The sequence below is a fragment of the Sus scrofa genome, chromosome 6 (assembly GCF_000003025.6).
Source record: "Sus scrofa isolate TJ Tabasco breed Duroc chromosome 6, Sscrofa11.1, whole genome shotgun sequence".
Lineage (NCBI taxonomy): Eukaryota > Metazoa > Chordata > Mammalia > Artiodactyla > Suidae > Sus > Sus scrofa.
Genome location: NC_010448.4, coordinates 49,292,348 through 49,306,360, shown reverse-complemented (window position 1 = coordinate 49,306,360; position 14,013 = coordinate 49,292,348). Strand labels below are relative to the sequence as shown.

Genomic DNA, 14,013 nt, shown 5'->3' with positions numbered 1-14,013 from the left:
CACTCTGGGGATGCGGAGGACTGAGGATAGAAACCTTTTCTCCAACGTCTGCCAACACGAGGCAGTTTACTGTGGGATTCCACTGTAGTCCTGGCTTTCTGTTTTAGGCAAAGGCGTGGCACCTGCCAACAGGGATGCAAAGCAGGACTACTTATGCCATTCATTCTGAGGCGAGGTTAGTGAGGCTGTCACGCCCAGCCCTGCCCCTCATCACTCCGAAGAGAACTCCTAGGACTGCAGCCTCAACTCTGGAGGTGGTTTGGGCCCTCACACACAGCCCTGCAGAGGTCCTCTCAGAAGCCTCCAGGAGGGCAACTCCACTGCCTCTCCGCTGCCTCACCAGTGTCAGCTGCTGATCTGTACCCAGTCCTGAAGCATCTTGATAGGCTAGGGGACAGGCCAGGCAGCACCTCATTCCAGAGGCTCTCCACTGGCAAGAGAGCGCTTGTAGCAATGCGGCCTCAAGCTTCTTCTCGGCTGTTCCACAGCTCAATACCCACATGATTTGAAGAGGGAGGATACTCAGGTCATCATGGAATGTAGGTAAAAGCCCCAACAGACACGGCTCTCAGCCTAGCCTGGATTCTGCAGCACGTTCTCCTTCCCTCTCAAGGATGGGCCTTTCTGAGGTCACACTATGTAACAGAAGACCAAATGTGGGGAGGTCTGACTACTTGGGAAAAGCCAGAGAAGGGAAAAGCCAGTACTAGGCTGAGATCCAGGGACTGCAGCGACTTTGCCTGTAGCACCAGTCTCTGCCTTGGAAGTCCCATCTAATTTGAGATAGCTATGCATCAATTTACCTCTCAGCCTTGGCACTGAGGCTAATGGGAAATGCTAGGATCCAGCCTGGGGCCTGCTCTGGATCTTCTACACACAGACACACACAGAGAGACACACACACACACACACTCTCTCTCTCTCTCTCTCTCCCCCTCACAACTACCTAGGGTTTTCTGGAACAGACTTTTTCGGTTTAAGTCAAAACAGATCAAACCACTGGCTTGAGATCTCTTCCTAGCCCCAAGCAGTCTCTAGGTTTCCCCAAGTCAACCCTCCAATCTGTGGTTAACCAGAGGACCTCCTCCCCCACCAACTTCAGAGCTGAGATTCTTTTGCCTCACTATTAGCCTGGAGTACTGGCTGACCACATGTTCCTCCACCAGGAGGCCAGCAGCCCTGAAGTGAAGACTATAGGTGTGCCTGCTACAGCCTGGACCCTACCTCTGAACAAGCCAGCCCAAGCCGAGGAGGCTGGCGGTGACTCTTTACAGGGCTCAGCTGTTCCACGTCTGGCTGAGGTGCTGGGGGCCTCCAGAGAAAGCCAACTTTGCCATGTTGGACAGAGATATTAAGACGATCTACCTACAGGACTATAAACCTTCTCCACTAGGCCACATATTTGAAATGGGTTTCACAATTGATTTAACCAGCAAACTGAGAAAAGACAGGCAGGGAATCTTTGCCGGGACATCCAAAAAAGGAATTAACAGGGTGACCACTGTTCTACCCTTCAGGATACTGAGTCCTACTGGAGCCAAGCTGGACTGCAATTCCAAAAATGTCCTGACAAGAAAAATGGGGCAGGAGTACCCGTTGTGGCTCAGTGGTTATCGAACCCGACTAGCATCCATGAGGATGTGGGTTCGATCCCTGGCCTTGTTCAGTGGGTTATGGATCTGGCCTTGCTTTGGCTGTGATGTAGGCCAGCAGTTACAGCTCTGATTCCACCCCTTGCCTAGGAACCTCCATATGCTGTGGGTGTGGCCCTAAAAAGACACAAAGACCAAAACCAAAAAAAAAAAAAAAACAAAAAGAAAAGAAAAATGGGGGCAAAGTGAGGCCAGGGTTTAAAAAACAAAGTCTTCAGGAGTTCCTGCCGTGGCGCAGTGGTTAACGAATCCGACTAGGAACCATGAGGTTGCGGGTTCGGTCCCTGCCCTTGCTCAGTGGGTTAACGATCCGGCATTGCCATGAGCTGTGGTGTAGGTTGCAGACGCGGCTCGGATCCTGCATTGCTGTGGCTCTGGCGTAGGCTGGCGGCCACAGCTCCGATTGGACCCCTAGCCTGGGAACCTCCATATGCCGCAGGAGCGGCCCAAGAAATAGCAAAAAAAAAAAGACAACAAAAACCAAAAAAAACCAAAAAAAAAAAAAAAAAAAAACAAACAAAAAAAAAACAAAGTCTTCAAAGGGGACAAAGGCTGGCTGCGTACATTAATTTTTGTATTGTTTCCTGGGTGTGCCCGTGGCACACAAAGGTTCCGAGGACAGGGATCAAACCTGCACCACAGCAGTGACAACACTGCGCCATGACGGGAACTCCCAGACTATATGTATCATTGATGGGGCTGAGCTGGAGCAGTAACCCTGGGTGGCTCTTGGACTACCTTGTACTCACTGCCCCCATGCCCCCATATATTCTTAACACTAGCCCAATTAGTTGTTTAATTTTTTTTTTTTTTTTTTTTTTTTGGCTTCTTGCCATTTCTAGGGCCGCTCCCACGGCACATGGAGGTTCCCAGGCTAGGGGTCCAATCGGAGTGGTAGCTGCCGGCCTATGCCAGAGCCACAGCCACGCGGGATCTGAGCTGCGTCTGCGACCCAAACCACAGCTCACGGCAACGCAGGATCCTTAACCCACTGAGCAAGGCCAGGGATCGAACCCGCAACCTCATGGTTCCTAGTCGGATTCATTAACCACTGAACCATGACGGGAACTCCTAGTTCATCTTTTTTTTTTTTGTCTTTTCTTAAAATCCATGGTAAATTTCAAAGGTTTCCAAATTGCCTGTCTGCCTGTTCTAAGAATCCTGCCTTTTTTTTTTTTTTCCTTTTTAGGGCCACACCCTTGGCATATGGAAGTTCCCTGGCTAGGGGTCAAATTGGAGTTGCAGCTGCTGGGCTACACCACAGCCACAGCAACATGGGATGCGAGCCGTGTCTGTGACCTATACCACAGCTCACCACAACGCTGGATCTTTTAACCCACTGAACGAGGCCAGGGATCGAACCCTCAGCCTCATGGATACTAGTCAGGCTTGTTATTGCTGAGCCACAAGAGGAAATCCCAAGAATCCTGCTCTTGAAGTTCCTGTTGTGGCTCAGCAGGTTAAGAACCCAACGCTGTCTTTGTGGGAATACAGGTTTGATCCCTGGTCTCGCTCAGTGGGTTAAGGATCTGGTGCTGCTGTGGCTGTGGTGTAGGTTGGCAGCTGTAGCTCCAATTCCACCCCTAGCCAGGGGACCTCCATATACCACAGGTGCAGCTGTAAAAAAAAGAGTCCTGCTGTTAACTGAAATGCCAAGTGGAAAAACGTGATTTATATGTCGTACCTGACAGTCATAAAAACATGCTAAGAGAAGCTGGGACACACCTATTCTGTAGAATAATTAACAACAATCTCCCGCTACTATGCACAGCAATCTCCATGTTAGGTATGAGGGCACCCTCTTAATCTCTATCTTATAGCCCAGAAGACTCAAGAGTGGAAGGATGAAGTCAGTTGCTCACAGACATGCACCTAGAAGTGTCAGAGCTGCAACTCAAGCCCAGTTCTGTCTGGCTCAGAAGTCCATGCCTTTCCATGTCAAGAAATTGCTCTCAGCGATGATGTCCTTCTGGGCTGCTTGGGGACTGGGCTAGGCCTGGATCACTGCCCCAGGACCCTCTCACAGACTGGACTCAGAGAGCTGTGTTAAGAGTCTGGGCTGTGCCACCATGTGTGGCTGACCTCTGACCAGTACTCCCGTGCAAGAGCATTAAAGGGGAAAAGAATACAAGGGCCAGAGGGGAATTCCCGGCAACCAACAGGTCCCTCCCCTCCCCGGGGCATGACGGTCACCAGTAAGTACCTGATCTAGGATGTAGTTGCGTTTCTTGCGGGCGGCTATCTGGATGAGGCGGTTGAGGCACTGGGTGGCCTGCTGGATCAGGACGTCCCAGCGGCCAGCATAGTTCCGCTGCCGGCGTAGGCCCATCACCTGTGGGCAGGGGGTGGTGAGAGGTGGGTGGTCCTGTTTGCTGAGCAGGATTCAGGGAGTGGGAGGTGGATAGAGAGACCAGGGGCCATCCTTACCCGCATCTTATCCATGATGGCGTTGGTACCCAGGATGTTGTACTTCTTGGAGGGGTTGGAGGCTGCATGTTTGATGGCCCATGTGGTCTTACCAGCAGCAGGCAGGCCCACCATCATCAGAATCTGTCGGAAGACCAGGAGGGATGCTGTGAAGCAGAGAGAGTTTGACACTGCAGCCTGGGAGCACCCCGACTTGCTGGTGACCATGAGGGAGGCGTTAAACCTCAGTTTCCTCTGGTAAATGGAGGCAGTAACAGCATGTACCTCACAGGGCTGCTATGGGAATTCAAAGAGATGAAGGTTATCAGACTCTCAGCAGAGGGCCTGGCATGAGGCGAGCACAAAATCAAGTGCTGTTATCCTGAGTATTCACGGTATTGCTCAGGGAGGATTCGGCGGCCTCTGAACGCCCACAGAAAAGACACACAGAGTGGTACAGCCTTCCTGGAGTCTCAGATGCAGACAGACCATGTGCACCAGAACAAGCACTGTATCTAATTAGTATGTTCAGAATCTGGCAAACACTAGTTGCAACCCAACTGCTCAGCAAGAGGAAAATAGTCAGGTTCGATCCCCAGCCCAGCACAGTGGGTTTAGGATTGGGTGTTGCCGCAGCTGTGGCTTAGGTCACAGCCGTGGCTTGGATCTGATTCCTGGCCGGGAACTCCATGTGCCACAGGGCAGCCCAAAAAGAAATAAAAATTTAAAAAAGAGATGTTCATGTGTTGGGATAAAGCTCACAAAATAACATTAAGTGAAAGGGCAGGGTATCAAAATACTTCTTCTTTTTTTTTTTGTCTTTTTGCCATTTCTTGGGCCGCTCCTGCGGCATATGGAGGTTCCCAGGCTAGGGGTTGAATCGCAGCTATAGCCGCTGGCCTACACCAGAGCCACAGCAGTGCAGGATCCGAGCCACATCTGTGACCTACACCACAGCTCATGGCACCGCCGGATTGTTATCCCACTGAGCAAGGGCAGGGATCGATCCTGCAACCATATGGTTCCCAGTCAGCTTCGTTAACCACTGCGCCACCATGGGAACTCCAGGGTATCAAAATGCTTATACCATTAAGATCTCAATCATAAATGTGTGTAACAGGCACCTAGCACGGAAATAAAAAGAAAAAAGGATAAACTCTAAAACTTTAAAGGAAATTTATCTGTGTGGGTAGAATTACGGGAGAAACTTATTTTCTTTATATTTCTAAGATTTGTAGGCTAAACACAAAATTACTTATACACCAGAAGAAACATTTGAGAACAAAGACCACCAGCACAAGCTTCTGCAGCCATTTTGGTTTGCAGATGGCTTTGGCGGGGAGTGTGGAGCTGTATACCTCCTCCAGGAACTCGCTCACCAGAAGTGCCTTTCCACTATTGCCACTGAAAGGAAAGCCCCTCTTTCCAAGACTCGGACCTTACCCAAGGAGCAGTGTGGCAACTTCCTTCTGGAATCTTTCTGAGATTTAGGTCTCTTACCTTAAGAAACCCCTCTTTGGCCTAAGCTACATACCCACGACCCTCACTTCACTCTCACAGAAGCTCTCGACTCTGAGGCAGCAACAAGGAGCTGGGAAGAAGAGGCCCCCTGAACCCAGGGTTACCCACACAGCCGGGCTGTGCCACTTTCATCACATGTGGCTGCTGAGTGTCTCCCCCTCTGTCTTGGCAGCAACACGGCTCCGGAAAGGCGGCCACCAGTTCAGGCTCCCAGGCCCACTCACCTCACACTCTGCCTTGCTCTTTGGTCCAACGGTGCCCCTGATTCGCTCGCTCAGGGGAAGGTGCTGGATGAAAGTGAAGCCTGGGAGAACAGAACAGTAGGGTTCCGCCCTCTGCCCGAAGTTGAACTCTACTGCGCAATTCTTGACCAGGACATGAGGGTAGAGGGCCTGGCCCCCTAAAGCTTCCTTCTGGATTCGGAAGGCAATGCCCATCCACTTTCCATTTTTGGTGAAGGAAAGTTCCACGTCATTTCCACATTCAAAGTCCTAGGGAAAAAAGCCAAAGGAAGAGAATATGAATGCTCAGTTTAAGGCACTGGGAGCCACAGGTCAGAGAGCAGATGCAGGGAGTGGAAACAGAGCTGGCGCCCCATATTCAAATGCATCCCTCAACATACAGATACACCTGGTCAGGCAGCACCAGGAACAGCTCAGAAAACATGCAGCCCAAAGCCCCAAAGCTGGTGGACATGAATTGTGTACTCTTATGAAGCTCCAAGTATTTGAGTCTTGTGCCTGAGATGGAGAGGAAGCAAAAAGCGGTCCTTCCCGTCTTCAACCCTAGCAAGATAACAGATGGAAAGCAAGCCACAGCAGGGCCTTTCAAGTCAAGCCCAGCTCTACAAATGCATTCATTTATTTGCTCAACATGTGTTCCATGAGTTCCTACTCTTCCTGACGCGTATGTCTACAGTGATCTGGGCCTGACAGAGCTCAGGGCCCAGTGGGTAATCAAATAAGGACACTATCCTAATTCGGTAAGAGCACCTACACAGGAGCAAGATTCTTTGAAGAGGAACCCATAAACCAAGTCTGGGGTAGGAGGAAAGAGTCAGTCCTAAAGAGAATTATCCTCTGTATACAAACCTAGCAGTGAGGGAACACAGGGTCAGCCTGGCCGAGGCATATGGAACCAAGGGCTGGGGCCAGGGGATTAATTTCAGGTATGGTTGGAGAGCCTGGCAGAGATGATATTCATTAATTCAACAATTTACTGAGTCCTTACTGAGCAGCTCAAGTTTACTGGTGAAGATCCTGTTTTGGAAGGGGGACTGCTTCAGCTCTCATTTACTGCATCTTCAGTTTCCTTATCAAAAAAGTGGGGCTGGAGTTCCCGTCGTGGCTCAGCAGTTAACGAACCCAGCCAGTATCCATGAGGACACGGGTTTGATCCCTGGCCTCGCTCAGTGGGTTAAGGATCTGGTATTGCCGTGAGCTGTGGTGTAGGTTGCAGACATGGCTCTGATTCCGTGTTGCTATGGCTGTGGTGTAGGCCAGCAGCTATAGCTCCATTCAACCCCTAGCCTGGGAACCTCCAAGTGCCGTGGGTGCAGCCCTGAAAAAAGGCAAAAAACAAAAAACAACAAAAAAGAGGGGCCATGATAAGATTCTATACTGTTTATATAGAGTTATTCTGAGGATTAACCAGGTAACTGATCACAGGGAGTGCACAATGGTGCTCTCACTCCGAGATGCCACGCACTGTGCTGGGCTGAAATGGTGGGGAGCAGACATGGTCCCTTGTCCTCAGTGAATGAGGGGCGCTCTGTCACCTCAAGTTTGGATTCATGCTGATGGCAGAAGAGCAGAGCCCCTAACTTATAGGGGAATGGTCTGGTTAGAACAGTGTTATAGGGAGTTCTTGCTATGGCACAGTGGGTTAATGAGCTGGCTTGTCTCAGTGGAGGCGCTGGTTCATCCCCAGCCCAGTGTAGTGGGTTAGGATCCTGTGTTGCTATAGCTGTGGTGTAGGTTGCAGCTTCTGCTTGGATCTGATCCCTGGCCTGGGAACTTGCGTATGCCATGGGGCAGCCAAAGAGCAAACAAAAAACTGTGTTTCAGAAAGATCACTTTAGCTGCAGGGTAAAGGTCTACAATTAAAAGAGACCCAAAGCTTGGGATCAGATGGCAAACGGAAGCAAAGGCTGGGTTCCTGAGAGAAGAGCACCAGACGCAGTGCTCCTTCCCTCTTGCGTAGGGACACCACCTGGGGACTTGCCCTGTGAGAAACAGTGAAGCCCTTGCCCCCAAGGAGCTTCCTCCCCGCCACCCTCAGCCTCACAGGATGCAGTTCTACATCGCCCTTTATATATGTTCATCTCAGTGCCCACACAGGTCCAGTCCATGCCGGGAAGACAGGCTAACACCTGCTGGCCTGAATCCTGCCACGTCTTCTTACCCGAGCATTAGTGTTCCAGGTCACCTTTGCTCTAACGTGGAAATGAATGTCGTGGGGGTTAACCTTCCTTACAGCTGTCAGCTTCGCTACAGGAACTTGAAATACTGTACATAAACTAGGACTCACAACTGACAAATTCAGCACCAGCAGGGCTATCTGTCAAAGAGGCAAGTGCAATTGTGTCACTTCTGTTAAAACACTCCCGGATGCCACACCAGGGCCTAAGGACCCAAAGTCCTTAAGCCTGGTATTATTCAGAGTGTGCATTTTTGGAGCCTCACCTCTCACGTCTCTTTGTGTTGTCCCCGAGGCTCCAAGTATTTGACTGCTTAGATTTGCTGAAATGAGTCACACTGTTCTCTCTACCCAGAAGGCCATTTTGTCCTTTAGGTTTTGTGCATGTTGAGAACTCAAGTTCTGATACACATGTCCTCTCCACCAGTTCCTTTAGATCACTCACTTTTCACACCCCTACCAAACCCTCACTCTGAGCCTTTTAAAGTTATAGCATCCTTTAAACAAAGAAAACTGCACACAGACAATTAAAAAGAGAAGTAAAGGTGAACTGGCTGAAGCAAGAGCCAAGGCCTAAAGTTCTGAACTGCCACATACTCAGAGAACCACAGGCTCGGATGGGACAGAGTTTGGAGAACACTGTCACGTGCTGATGACGTATTAAACTGCTACAACCTCCCTGGAGTGCTGTCTTGATAGGAACTATCAGAAATTAAAAATTCACTTTTTTGGCGGGGGGGGGCTGTACTCATGACATGTTGAAATTTCTGGGCCAGGGATCAAACCTGTGCCATAGCAGTGACAACACTGGATGCTTAAACCACTGAGCCCCCAGGGAACTCCAAAAATATACCTTTGACTCAGAAATTATGCTTTCAGGAGTAAATACTACAACTATATTCCCACAAGAATGCAAAAATTTATGTGCAAACTGCTCACTTCAGCACTGCTAAATGGGCTCCAATGGTTTGGGAAGTGTGAGAGACTAAATTACACAGGAAATCCATGTGTGGGGATACAAAAAACTCTTCTAGATACTCTGATAAATGGGAAAAAGATAAGCAGCACTGACTATTCCAGTAAACAACTTTCAGGTCCACCAAGAGAAGACTGGCAAATCAAAGCAGGGGAAATTGATACCTGCATCAGAATACTAGGCAGCCATCAAGTAAAAAACATGAGAAATTAACCGAATGTCTACTTATAAGGAAACTGATTATATAAATGTGGTTCATCAACATAATGACTATAGACTATGTAAAAGAACAAAGAAGTCTAGGCAGTGATATTAAAAAAAAATTCTAAGATGTACATTTAAGCAAAAAAAGATGCAGAATAGTATGTATAATACCCTACTTTCTGTGTAAAAGAAGAAAAATAACAATCATCTTTCTCTTGTATTTTGATAAAGAAATCATGGGAGAGGGTATGTGTAAACCGGGGGTGGAGGGTGAAGGTCTGAAGAAGATTTTTACACTGCTTACCTTTCTCTATTTCTGGGTATTTTCGGGAACCATGGGGATTTATTAACTATTCAACAGTTTTATTTATTTTTTAATGATGTTTTAAATTGAACTTGATCTGTATTATTTGTGTAGACAGGAGAATTAGCTGAGATTTACTGTTAAATGGAAAAAAATGCAAGTGTGCAGAATATAAACATGGCTCATTTTTGTTCAAGAAAACATGCTTTTTATTTTAAAGAAAAATAATGATCATGAAAGACAAGGTTCAGACTAAAAAGACATGACAGGACAATGCAATTTGTGATCCTACACTGGATCCTGAACCGGAAACGAAGCTGCTCTAAAGCTCCTCTCTAGGGCTCCACGGCACATTTTACAAACATCTAGCATAGTGTTAAGCAGATTTACTACGTACTTCATTATGTGCCAGGCATTGTTTTAAGGGCTTCCACTGGGTTAACTTAATGACCCTGCAAGAACTTCTGAGTTAAGTACACAGATTCTCATCAAGATGAATCTGAAATACTGGGAGGCTAAGTTGCCCAAGGCTGTGAGTGGAAGAGCAGGGACTCTGGCCCTGGAGCCGTACTCCACAGCACTGCTCTTGGGGACTCAGCACCCTCTATCTTGTTCTGTTTTGTGTTCACCCCCGCCCTCATAAAAGGCAATGTACTATAGGAAGCCTGGCTTAACCTGCTCAGGTGAAGGAAGGCAGAAGTTTTGGGATGAGATGATGCTAAAGTGAGGCAAGAGCCAACATCAGTGCCTTCGAAAACAGGCCATTCCATCGCAAAGGAAGGTGAGAAATTGCAGCATTTGTTAGAAAACGCCACTCTGGTATCTAGGAAAGGAGGAAGGTTGTGCACACTTGATACTCCCAAACTTCTTCAGGGTGCCGTCTGACAGCTTTGCACAAAATGACAGCTAACATTCCAATCTGCCAGAGAGACAAAGAGGGATGGCAAGACTGGCTAGACACAGGGCAGACAATGGACAAGGTATTCTGAAAAAGAAGTCTGCAGGTTGACCTGACAGGACCAACATTTGGTTCTGCCAGCTCCCACAGGCTGCCAGCACTCACCACAAAGCAGCCAATCACATCATTCTCTGCGAACTTGTCTCCGTAGTTTTCAAACCGGCTGTTGGTGGACTTCTTCCCAGTGCCTCCATAGCCATAGGAGAAAGGCTCTTCGCCTGACGGAAGAAACAGGCAAAGGCAGGTTAAACCTGTCATGGTCACCACAGCCTTTATGGCTGTTGCATAATTTTGAAGAAAAAAATCATTTTCTTTACTAGTTTTACTAATCAGGCGCTTGAGGGGAGGTAAGGAAGGTTCCATTCAAAGAAAGCCTTTCATTATGCAGAACTTCTGAGAGCTTGATGGGTTTAGGTGTTAAATCTCCAGTAGAAGCCAAACTGAGCTCCTCTGCACAGGGAGGGAGAATGTGAGAAACAAGAGAGGAGGAAGAGAGGAGCCGAGAGGGAGGAAGGCTGTATGCAGAGATGCCACCCTCCCCTCTGGCAATATTCACTTAAGTCTGCTAATGGTGTCAATTTTGGTACCACTGAGTTTTGGTCAGAAATCAGCTAAAGGAGCTGGGTTTTGCTTCTGCAGACTATGAGATCTAACCCCCAGGAAAGATACTGGATTTCCTAGGCACAGAACTAGAGACCGAGGCAACTGGATTGAGATCAACAGGGCCCTAGATGACATCTGGGTTACAGAGAGATCCCAGGCCAGGAACCTAAGGAGCATCCTGCCAGAAAGGCAAGAGCCAACAAGCATGAATTCTAGGCCCAATTCTAATATGAACTGCCTGTGTGACTGGACATCTGCTTTGACTGTTCTGGGCTTTGTACCTCTATCTGTAGCAACTTATATCTCAAAATTGAAACCAAGATAAAAGGAAATGACATATAAATCTTAAATAAAAAGTGCTAATATATATCTAAAATGAAAAAGCTGTACATTGTTTTTGACCTAGCATTTCTACTTCTAAGGATCAATCAGATTAATTACACATAAGGACAGCTCAAGTGTTTAATAGCAAAAATTTGCAATGAACTTAAATGACCTATGAAACACTTATAAATAAGTGATACAACTATAAAATGAAAAATTATGGGGAGAAAAAAGAAAAATTATGCAGTGGTCAAAAAAGTTATACTTACAAAATACATCCAATCAACAGGAAGTGGGGAAAAAGCAATCTAGCTATAAAATAGTCTGTATAATATGCCCCATCTGAGATACACAAAGGACAAAGGAACTGGCTGGAGGATAGTAGATGAAAATGCTAACAGTGGTTGTTATATCACAGGTTTAGGATTTTCATCCCCCACCCCCGTAATGGCCTGAATTTTCACACGGAGCACATGTTATGTTATTTTCATCATCAGAATGTTTATATGACCAAGGAGGAAAGTCTCAGCATTGGTCACTGAGGGTGGATTCCTGTAAAAATTCAAAACCTCAAGACTGCTTCTCTCTGCTAGCCAGTCCTGGCCCCACTGGTATCTGGTTTCTCTTTTACTCTAGGTTAGGCTTTAGAAAATCCCAGACAGGACTTAGTGGGACTTGAGGAACTTACTACTTTCAGCATGGTTTGAGAACAGGAGACAACTGATCTTTTTTTTAAAGAAAGGGAACAATTTTCTAAACAGAACTCTGGACCCTCTTCTTAAAGATGAAGGATAGGAGTTCCCGTCATCGCTCAGCAGTAATGAACCTGACTAGTATCCATGAGGACGTGGGTTCAATCCCTGACCTTGCTCAGTGGGTTAAGGATCCTGTGCTCTGTGGTATAGGTCACAGATGTGGCTAAGATCCTGTGTTGCTGTGGCTGTGGCTGGCAGCTATAGCTCTAATGTGACCCGTACCCTGTGACCTCCAAATGCCACACCTGTGGCCCTAAAAAGACAAAAAAAAAAAAAAAAAAAAAAAAAAAAAGATGAAGGATAAATTTTTGTAGCAAATTATCATTATGGTCCTTCCAGTTGAATACTATATACCTGAAGATGGGCAGCGGCACAGATCTAATTTGTGTGTCTGCTCCACCACAGGCTGGTTCTGTTTGAGTCCAATGCACGGAAGAGAAGCTTAGGAAGCTTGAGAATCCAGGGATAAAGGCACCTGCCCTACTCTCTGGGTTGCTGACTTCCGCTTACCTAGCTGAGTGCTGCAGGAGTCCAGGGACCAACCAATACGGACAACATGGGGGTCAGGCTCTGTAGACGGAAGGTGCTTGACAGAGATTTCCTCATTGATCTGGGGACAGAGAACAGGAGGCTCAGAAGTGATTCTCTGGAGGCTGATGGGTTACGAGGCAATACAGGAGGGAAGCACAAAGATGTTAACAAACAGGAAGGCTTTTGCTACTGGGGAAAAGATGTCTAAGCTGCTCTGAAGGGCCTTTTGTACTGAAACTGGAGCCTCCAAAGGGCTCAGGAGGGCACAGGGGTACAGAGAAGGAAATTTCAAAAGTAGTTATTCTTTAGTTTTAACACTTGCTGTGGGTGAGACAGGGACTTTCTCATTTGGTGAAGAAACATACATTGGTGCGATGTCTTTGGAGGGCAACTTAGCATTCTTTGTCAAAGCTGTAAATGCATAGACTCTACAGCCAAGCAACTCAACTTCCAGTTTATCCTATGAACACATAAACACAAAAATACTCAGAACGGCAGTGTTTATGTTTAAAAGAAAGGAAGAAATGGAGGGAGGAAGCAAGAAAGAAAAAAAATCACTTATAAGGTACTGGTCACATGATGACATATCCACGCTACAGAATATAATGTAGAAGTTAAAAAGAATGAGGCAAAGATGTTTCTGTGTGGCTCAGTGGATTTAGGATCCAGCATTGCTGCAACTGCAGCATAGGTTCAACGTGCCAAAAAAAAGAACGAAGCAAGGGTGATATAGTGGTATGGAAAAATATCCAAGATACGGTATTAAGTAAAAGAAGCAAAAAGAATAAAAAGTACCTTCTGACCTAACCTCTAATTAGATTAGAGGTTAGACTGCCTAATAACCAATATTATCTGCATTGTTTGTGGCTTTTGGAAAGTTTTTTTATTTCAGTGACTTTTGCATGAACATTTTTCACATTTTAACCTCTCCAAAATCAGGATTAAGAAAGAACTTTGTCAGTATAATTGGCAGCATTTCTCTATGAACAGCACACAAAACAATGCACACCGTCAGAATCAACAATTTTTAGTCAATCATGGAGTTCCCACTGTGGCGCAGCAGAAAAGAATCCGACTAGGAACCATGAGGTTGCGGATTCGATCCCTGGCCTCGCTCAGTGGGTTAAGGATCCGGCGTTGCCTTGAGCTGTGGTGTAGGTCGCAGACGCAGCTCTGATCCTGCATTGCTGTGGCTCTGGCGTAGGCCAGTGTCTATAGCTCCGATTAGACCCCTAGCCTGGGAACCTCCATATGCCATGGGTGTGGCCCTAAAAAGACAAATAAATAGATAAGTAAATAAGTTTGAATATGCAAAGGATAAGAGAAATTGTTTATACACATAGGTTATCTCTGGAGGGTAG

The 14,013-nt window shown here is 47.0% G+C and overlaps 1 protein-coding gene across 1 annotated transcript in view; it reads right to left on the bottom strand.

The window, feature by feature from the left end:
- Nucleotides 1–14,013, bottom strand: part of HNRNPUL1 (heterogeneous nuclear ribonucleoprotein U like 1) — a 35,672-nt gene that overhangs the window by 9,607 nt on the left and 12,052 nt on the right. Inside the window, 5 exon segments of the mRNA XM_021094416.1 lie at nt 3,856–3,984; nt 4,080–4,202; nt 5,804–6,070; nt 10,545–10,657; nt 12,632–12,731. Of these exon segments, the coding sequence (XP_020950075.1) occupies nt 3,856–3,984; nt 4,080–4,202; nt 5,804–6,070; nt 10,545–10,657; nt 12,632–12,731 (732 nt within the window).